Genomic DNA, 9,240 nt, shown 5'->3' with positions numbered 1-9,240 from the left:
TAGTAGTTTTGTTTTGTTTTGTTTTTCTTGAGTAGTTTTATTTTTATAACTGTCTTAAGCACTTTTGAATTGCTTGTAGCAAGTTGTAATGATGTTTCAGTCATTTACTGTTCTGGGCAACACAAGGGATACTCAACTGTTTTAAGATCATTTACACTGATAATTAGCTGTTGCATGTTCAAATTTATTAAAGCTGTGTTAATCTCTTCTTCCAGATCAATTGCTTGATGAGCTGCATCTGAAATATTTAACGCTTCACACTTATGCCACTGGAGATGGAGCCCAAAGCTAACAATCTCGTTTTTGGGTGTCAGCGAAGCTCAACATCTGACGATGACTCCGGATGTGCCTTGGAAGAATATGCCTGGGTCCCCCCAGGCCTCAGACCAGAGCAGGTACTAACTCTGCCTCTGCATTTTTGAAACAAGCCTTTTAAGGACTGTCTAAGGGAGTGATATGCTGCCTCTGCAAGTCTAGTTAAATTCTTATAATATATAAAACTTAAATTTATCTAGAATTCTTCACTTGTTTTGTTTCCTATTCCAACGAGGCTGTGTTTAAGGAGCTTAAAATCCTCACCACTGAGGAGTTTTATGTTCAAAAAAAAAGTTCTCAGTCAAAATTTTTCAATGAGTATGTGCCACAGGGGTATGTATTGTCAAGTCCAAAAGCAGCATAGAAATTTGCTTTCTTTTTGAAATAAGTTACTAGGTTAAATTAAAGCTCATGGCATACCTCGTGGTATTGTGCTACTTGGCCAGTACTTCACTGCACTTGTACAACTCTTTAAATAATTAGGAATTTGACATCTAGAACGTGTATGTTACTACAGCGCACGTAAACGAAAGTGTTCTGTCACTGTGACAAGCAGTAATGTATTTTACGCTTGTTTAAATAGTTGTATGGCTGCCATTTGTTCATGCCAGAGTTTCTCTTGTACGATCTCTGGAGCTGACACTTACGGGTTGGTTAAGCTGTTCCTTCCTCTCTCCCATTTCTTTTTTACCTTTTATAATATCATGGTAATGGAAATAAAAGTTAAATTATTGATCAGCAAGTTAAGATCTAAAGGAACCTCTCATAGTATTCATTTTGTTGATACTGTAACTGTGCTGAAGCTGTATGCTCACTAATATCCGGTGTTAAATGGGTAGAACGGCTTTGTAACGTTTGTTAATGGGGGCAGAGCAACTCTCTTTCAGCTGGTAAGCTAGTATAGTCCATAGTTATAAAGGTGCAGAAGATGTCTCCTTTGTGCTATGCAGAGATTTTCTTAATTGTGAAGAAAGTAAAAAGTCAGCAGGAATGGCAAGTAATAAGCTATTTTTAGGGAAACTCTTTTTATCACTTACTTAAGCATATATAAGAATCCTGATTAATTGGACCTTAAGGTGAACAGCAAGCTAACATTCTGCCAGAACAATTAAAACGTCGCAAAATATCCTCATAATCCAGCTAGCTCAAACTTACTGAAGATATTTTTCTAAGACGACTTACTTATTTTGAGAATGGTGCAATAAACTTGAGAAAAGGGCGTGAAGTGTCTTTAAAGCTTCACTTTGCACTGCATGTTGTTATCGCTTCCTACAGCTTCTTGAAACACAGTCAGTAGTAAGTGGGCTTACAGAAGACTCCTGGTGTTTAAATTTTGGTTAAATGAAGACCAATTTGTGTTTCCTACAACCTTTCCCGTACAATTTTGATTGCTTCCTGAGTCAAGTGACTGATTACTCCTTCTTCTTCATTTGTCTTGCACAGTAATAAGCTGTTGACCTGAGCATTATTTAAATCTGGATGGCAACTAATATTTTTGCCAATAGTCAGCTCTTATTTACAGCCCCAGGCCTCGTGACAAGCTGGAAACTGCGTAGGAAAACCAATAAATCTGTAGCTGTTCCACAAAAATATTTTTTGCCATTGGGCTTTGTCATAGTGTTCATTACAGCTTTCCTGTCATAATTTTCTTCTGAAAAAAAAAAAAAAGGTGACGATTGATAGGTGTGTACACCTAATATTGATTTCTTTATCAAAAACATGCAGCCTGTGAAAATTTCGAAGTGAATTTGCATCTGACTGAAACGTAGCTGGATACAGCCTCCTCCCAAGGGAAGGATGTTTCCACCTTCTTACCAAAGCCCACATGGAAGCAATGAAAGTTGATGCTGTGGGTGAACCTGATCAGCAGGAGACTACAAAACAGCTTTTGTCTCAACAATGTGTAAAATGCAGAGAGCAAATTAAATTTGTTTATATAGTGGCTGTTTTCTGGAAAGCTTCATGCCTTGTGTGGTAAATTGCAGAGGGAAACTTGGAATTTCCACGGGGTTGTTGACCAGCCCTGAAGGGGGTGGGAATAATGAGAACGTTAAATGTGCATAATTTATGATACCCCCCCTAATTGTCACTGCAAATTGCATTCCAGAAAAGCAATTCAGCAGCTGGGTGCTAGTTTTATCAGAGACAGTTCAGCTTTGCTGAGCTGGTTCATCTGGGTCTCGTATTTTCAGCACAGACCCTGTCACAGGTCTAATGTAGCGGAACCTTCTTCCTTCGTAAACGAGACCTGAGACAAAACAGTAGCTGAAGGACACTTTTGCAGTGCTGTGCTTGGATGAAGTGTGTTCCTTGGTCTGAACTCTGCGTTCCTCCTGGTCAGGTCCAGCTGTATTTCGCCTGCTTGCCAGAGGAGAAGGTCCCTTACGTTAACAGCCCTGGAGAGAAACACCGAATCAAACAACTCCTCTATCAGCTGCCACCCCACGATAACGAGGTACATACAGAATTTAGGATGCACCGTCAGGGCTTAGGTCTCCCTGGTGGCTTTGACGTGGAGAATTACCTACCTGTGTATTTATTACGAGCCTAAACGGTGGCCTGCAGTGGCATCTGACCTCTAAAGCAGCACGGTGTGTACACTGAGTCCATTGTTTAGCTGTCCAGTTGGCTTGTGTGCAGATAAGAGCTGTCTGGAAGGACACTGCCTTTGCTTGTTAGGGAGGCTGGTGTCATTGCAATAAACTTAACACAAGTTGGTTTTATAGTGTTTGCAGCCACCCACCAATTACCAGGAACCTACAAATTCCTGGAATTGCATTGTAGCACACAAAAAGGATGCTTTGTGATAGTAAAAAGCTTGCATCTCAGATATGCGGTGTAATTTGGAGTAGAAGTGGAAATAACAAACAAGCTCTTTGTAAGGGGAGGGGGCGGGGGTGTCGATACTTAAGATCTGGTGTATACTGCAGTACTTAGTTGTGGGCACTTAACCATAAATCTAAAGGACAATGTTTCCTCTGGTTTAGGTTCATTCCATTATTTTAGGATAGCAGCGGGTTTTGGTTTGTCTTTTTAAAATCTTATTTCTTGCCTAGATAATTTAGTTTAGTATGGTCCTTTTTCCCCCTGTAATGCAAAATGTCTCTCCATGACTTCTGTATTCTTCCATATTAGCTAAATATTAAGATGGTGGAGAAGACAAGTTGGAAAAGTTTAATGATGATGGCCAGCATGCCTGATGACTTTCTTGCATGTATGCACTTACTTATTAATCCGTTACTTTAAAAGCTCAGTATCTCAAATAAGCTCTCCTGTGTTTTCACTGGAAGGTGAGATACTGCCAGTCTTTAAGTGAAGAAGAAAAGAAGGAACTGCAGATGTTCAGTTCTCAGCGCAAGAAGGAGGCACTTGGCCGAGGCACTATTAAACTCCTCTCCAGAGCGGTGATGCACGCGGTTTGTGAACAGGTAATGCTACTGGTGCCACGAGCCAACTGGTGGGCTGAAAAATGTAAAACTACAGTATTGCAATATTACATGTAAGCGTATCTCTGACTATGTCTGAACACCAAAAAGAAAAAAAAGAATGTTTTTGAAACTGCATGTAAATAGAAAGAAGGTGATACGTGTTTAAGCAAAACACAGCGTTTGATACTGGGAATGAAGCAAATCTTTGATGTATTTTCTACTCCGAAAAAAACTGTTACTGACTCATACTAAAGTAATGACAAATCAAAAACAGGCATATGCTTAAAAATGTTACTATATATACAATAAACTTCTAGTCACAAAAGTTTTGTTGATGCACAGAGTCTGTCTAGACCAAAATTGAGAATGTTTTTTTCCCTCTTGTCAGAATTTTAGAATAAAACCTGCATATTGGGTTTGATGTTTAACTTAGTTTAAATGCTAGAAGCTAGTAGTTTGGGATGGGAAGTGTGTTCACTTTCTGGTTTTGTTCCTAGTGTGGTACAAAAGTAAATGGTGGTGAAGTTGCAGTTTTTGCCTCGAGAGCTGGGCCTGGTGTGTGCTGGCATCCCTCGTGTTTTGTGTGCTTCACGTGTAACGAGCTGCTTGTTGACCTTATCTACTTCTACCAAGATGGAAAAATTCACTGTGGCAGACACCATGCTGAACTTCTCAAACCTCGATGTTCAGCCTGCGATGAGGTAAATAATTCACATTTTACAGGCAATCTACACTCCTGTTGTTCAGTTAACAAACTGCCATCACTTGGGTGATTACTAACTTCAGATGTGTTCATTTAAGAAGTAAGGACTCGGTGCATAGATGTGTTTAAAAGCTGAGAGGTGTTTGATTTCTTGTCATATCGACAATAGTACCAGCAACGTGATGGTATTTAGAAAGCACATACCTGTTTGGATTCAGAATTGAATCTTGTAGATTGAATTAGAAAAAGTATCTGTACAAATATTCCACAATATCATGCTGCTATCAGGTTCTTTCATTATTGAGTTCTTATGTTCTCATCTAAATTTTTGTTTTAAAAGGTACAGGTTTTCTTAATTCTTTCCTGTTTTAAGGAAAGATTGGATTGCCGCAGTTGCTATGGGAGATTGTTGTTTCTATCTTTGTATTCAAAAGGCAGCTAAATAAAAAAATAATTTTAGTGTGTGAACTGCACAAATAGGATGTTTTGCTTGCTCTGAGTCCCAAGATGAGGTTTTGGGTGCTTTAACTAAAAGTTTACTTTTTATTTCTGAAAAGATCATTTTCGCTGATGAGTGTACAGAAGCTGAGGGTCGCCACTGGCACATGAAGCACTTCTGTTGCCTCGAGTGTGAAACAATCTTGGGTGGACAGAGATACATCATGAAGGATGGGCGACCATTCTGCTGTAACTGTTTCGAATCTCTTTACGCAGAATACTGTGAGACATGTGGGGAACACATTGGTAAGTATGTCCCTTTTAAGCATTAAACTTACAAATTAAGGGAAAGCCAAGTTATGAAATAATTTCACGTTCTAGAAGTGTGGATTCTGCAAGTAATTTTTTAGAGAAACCCAAAGCATTGCTTTTTCTCTCATTCCAGGTGTTGACCATGCTCAGATGACCTATGATGGACAGCACTGGCACGCAACGGAGACTTGCTTTTCTTGTGCTCAGTGCAAAACCTCTTTGCTTGGCTGCCCTTTCCTTCCAAAGCAAGGGCAGATTTACTGTTCAAAAACCTGCAGCTTGGGAGAGGATGTTCATGCCTCCGACTCTTCTGATTCTGCATTTCAGTCTGCTCGATCCAGAGATTCCAGGAGGAGTGTTCGCATGGGAAAAAGCAGCCGGTCAGCCGACCAGTGCCGCCAGTCTCTCCTCCTGTCGCCAGCCCTCAATTACAAATTTCCTGGCCTTTCAGGCAACGCCGATGATACTCTTTCTCGTAAGCTGGATGACTTAAGCCTTTCAAGGGAAGAGGCAAGCTTTGTTAATGAAGACTTCTGGAAAGGGAGAGTAGAGCAAGAAACACCTGAAGATCCTGAAGAGTGGGCTGAACATGAAGACTACATGACTCAACTTCTTCTGAAGTTTGGTGATAAAAGCCTCTTCCAGCAGCCTGCTGAAGTGGACATTAGATCAAGCGAACACTGGATTTCTGATAGCATGGTCAAGAGCAAGTTGGACTTGAAAAAAAATAATCCGAGCCTAGCAAGTAAGAAGTATCAGTCAGACATGTACTGGGCCCAGTCACAAGATGGCTTGGGTGACTCTGCATACGGCAGCCACCCAGGCCCTGCCAGCAGCAGGAAACTCCAGGAGCTAGACATGGAGCACGGGGCATCAGGATACAAACATGACCAAACACCGTGGTATGGAGGTTCACTTGAATGTTTGTCTGACCTGAAACAGCAGGAACAAAGTGTTCGAGACTCAATGGATTCTTTGGCTTTGTCTAACGTAACAGGTAATGGGGGGGAACAATGACTGGTTTTGAAGGAGAAGTCCATCAAAGCATGCATGTTGCAGTATTTTGAACTAAGACTTTTCGAATCTGTGATTTCTAAAAAGCTTCAGTAGCAAGAGACGCATCTAAAGTAGACAATAGCTTTTATCTTCCACAAGATACGTTTCTGCTACTTAAATTCTATTTAAATTCTTCTCCTTTCTTTTTGAATTCTCTTTCCTTTGCGTAAAACAAAACAATCCATAATATTAAGCAAAGTAAGAATGGTCTTGAGCTATGCATTTCTTGTATAAAAAACACTGCTTCGAGCAAATGAAGATTCCCACCTCCCACCACCCCTACCTTAAGTACAAGAAGTTGCATTATAGACTAGGATAATATTAAAGATAATCTGCAAAACACTTCAGGTAATTTCCTGATTTGCTTGTAAAAATATGTAGAAAATCTGAAAAGATGGTAAACTACTTAGCCTTAGGAAATGAGGTTTATGAGATTGTCTTTCTCCATTGACTAAAGAGAAACTGGTAATTCCCTTTTGTGAACCTCCTTGTCAAACGTGATTGAAATCAGCCAAAGGGATAAAAGTCACATATGCAAGTGTGTGTGTGCGCATGTGTGGTGTTAACCTTCCCGTCCTATTTCCCTACAAAAAACCCAAACCTGAGAGTTAGGTATGAGACACCCATTGTAAAAGTTGTCCTATCCTCTTGCCCATTCCTGTCCTTCTGTAACGCCAAATATTGTAGCTACTCATGTAGGTCAGGCCCGACCACATGCTGCATTGCCCAAGCAGTAATGAAGGAACTGATGAGGAGAGCGTGGTTCAGGGGGCTTGGGAAGAGGAGGAACTAGAGGGTATTGCACCTGGGAATGTCACAGGGCAGATGACGCTGCCAATGTGGTAATGAAGGATCATTGGACACAAACCTGGAGTAAACCAGGCCAGCTTACTGCTGATGATTTTTGAAGAGTAAGGGTCTTTCGTTGTGAGGAGGCAGTAAGCCTGTCTTTCCTGTAGCAACAGCTGGAGTATTGAATTTAGCAATATGAGAAACATGGAATATTTCAGCCTTAAAACTGGCAGGCACAGATTGTAGAATGATTTTAAGCAATTCTTTTTTTCTTGAGAGGCTTAGCTGGATGCGTGTTAGAGCTGTTTAAAAATTTTAACTCATTAAACTTCTTCCGCTCTCAATGTCCTAATGTTAGCTAATTCTTTGGTAATCAGAGCTAATACTTAAATGTCAAAACAAAGCTTATTCTTCCATGAAGTCAGTCCTTTTGGTAAGAGTTCCAAAACCCACTGGTAAGGTCTGCTTTACTAAAATAAAGGTTTAATATTTTGTTATAATACTTACCTGTTTGCTAGTGCTCTCATTTTTTTTTCCTCCTTTCTCCATTCCCACCACAGGGGCTTCAATGGATGGAGAAGGCAAGCCACGGCCACCTCTCTACTCTTTGCAAACTTTCCAAGAACTGGAGGTAGAGGACTGTGAGAAAATGAGCAACATGGGAACTCTGAATTCTTCAATGCTCCACCGGAGCACAGAGTCCTTGAAGAGTCTGAGCTCAGAGTTGTGTCAGGAAAAGGTGTTGCCAGAGGAAAAGCCAGTGCATATGCCTGTACTGAGAAGATCTAAATCCCAGTCTAGACCACAGCAAGTCAAGTTTTCAGATGATGTTATTGATAATGGAAGCTACGAGAATGTTGAAATACGTCAGCCTCCAATGAGTGAAAGGACTCGTAGGCGTGTTTACCATTTTGAAGAGCGTGGAAATCGGCCTTCTCATCATCGCCGAAGAAGTAGGAAGTCTCGTTCAGATAATGCACTTAACTTGGCCACGGAAAGAAGATGCTCTCCAAGAGAGAGATTTCGTTATTACTCCCCTCAGGATCATGAAAAATTTATTCAAAATAGAAGCTCACGTGAGATTCGGGCGTATATTCAAAATGCAGAGCTGTACGGACAATATGCCCATACTAGGTCTGATTATGCACTGCGGAATCAGATGGTTGATAAATTTTTCGGATTGTATGGTGAGGAAGACGACTCCTGGTGTTCAACTTCATCCTCCTCATCCGATTCTGAAGAGGAAGGATATTTTCTAGGACAGCCAATTCCACAGCCACGATCACTGAGATACCCATACTATACAGATGATCTTTCTGGTCCAACTACTGTGTTATCTAGTTCTCAGTTTGGACAAAGGACAACCAAATCAAAGAAGAAGAGGGGACACAAAGGAAAAAACTGCATCATTTCTTAATTTGTCTTAACAGTTGGGAAGAACAGTCAATTCTGTAGCTACAGTTTGAACCACATCTTTTTTATATTAATAATTGTACTTAGGCAAGTTGCTAAGATTCTTAATGCTTTGCCAGTGTAAATGATAACCCTGCCAGAGTTTACATTGTACGAGTAACATTCAGAAACGTCACCATGCCCCACGATGGTCTGCTCAGATATTGCTAGATTTACACGTTATATTTCAGCTGTCGAAATACTGTTATTGCAGACATTTTATTTTATGCTCGCTGTTCACCTGTCTTGAATTATCCAAGAGAGGGGATCAAACAAAGATCAATAAATAAAATCGTCAGTCCTGTGCTGGAGCTACACCCACACAGGGTGATCTTTGACTTTTTCCTCTTACTGACAAGAAAAAGAAGGCTCTATACTGTGCCCTTTCTTCATCGATAAAGCTCACTCTTCCTCCTTCAAATTTCCCTACAAAAACTGGATTTTTTTTTTTTAATGATTATTTGGGAAAATGCTCCTTTTCCAAAGAGTCCCCTCTTAAGGAGGCAAAAGTCAGAACTGAAATGCTTGAGGCCTTGATCTATCCTAAAGCAGCAGTAAATGGTTTATACATTTAACTTTCATCTTTTTCCCCTCTGCTTTTTTTTTTTTTTTTAAGAATTCCATCCCTCTGTAAAGGTTTTTTTTTGTGCCTGTTTTAAGGAAGACTCTAATTCAGCTGCTGGAATTGGACTTAGCTGCCCATGAGTGCTGATGTTTTTTACGCTGTGCCCCCAGCAGCGAAAG

The 9,240-nt window shown here is 40.4% G+C and overlaps 1 protein-coding gene across 1 annotated transcript; it reads left to right on the top strand.

Annotated features, from left to right (window-relative positions):
- The first annotated feature begins 263 nt into the window (after window positions 1-263).
- Window positions 264-8,461, top strand: PRICKLE1 (prickle planar cell polarity protein 1). Its single transcript, XM_009981029.2, has 7 exons — window positions 264-395; window positions 2,657-2,770; window positions 3,606-3,743; window positions 4,241-4,444; window positions 5,004-5,190; window positions 5,330-6,193; window positions 7,605-8,461. Exons 1-7 carry the CDS (start codon window positions 264-266, stop codon window positions 8,459-8,461), a joined length of 2,496 nt encoding a protein of 831 aa, XP_009979331.2.
- Window positions 8,462-9,240: the final 779 nt, after the last annotated feature.

The sequence above is a fragment of the Tauraco erythrolophus genome, chromosome 4 (assembly GCF_009769465.1).
Source record: "Tauraco erythrolophus isolate bTauEry1 chromosome 4, bTauEry1.pri, whole genome shotgun sequence".
Lineage (NCBI taxonomy): Eukaryota > Metazoa > Chordata > Aves > Musophagiformes > Musophagidae > Tauraco > Tauraco erythrolophus.
The sequence above is the reverse complement of the archived record's forward strand: the minus strand, read 5'-3'. Positions and strand labels throughout refer to the sequence as shown.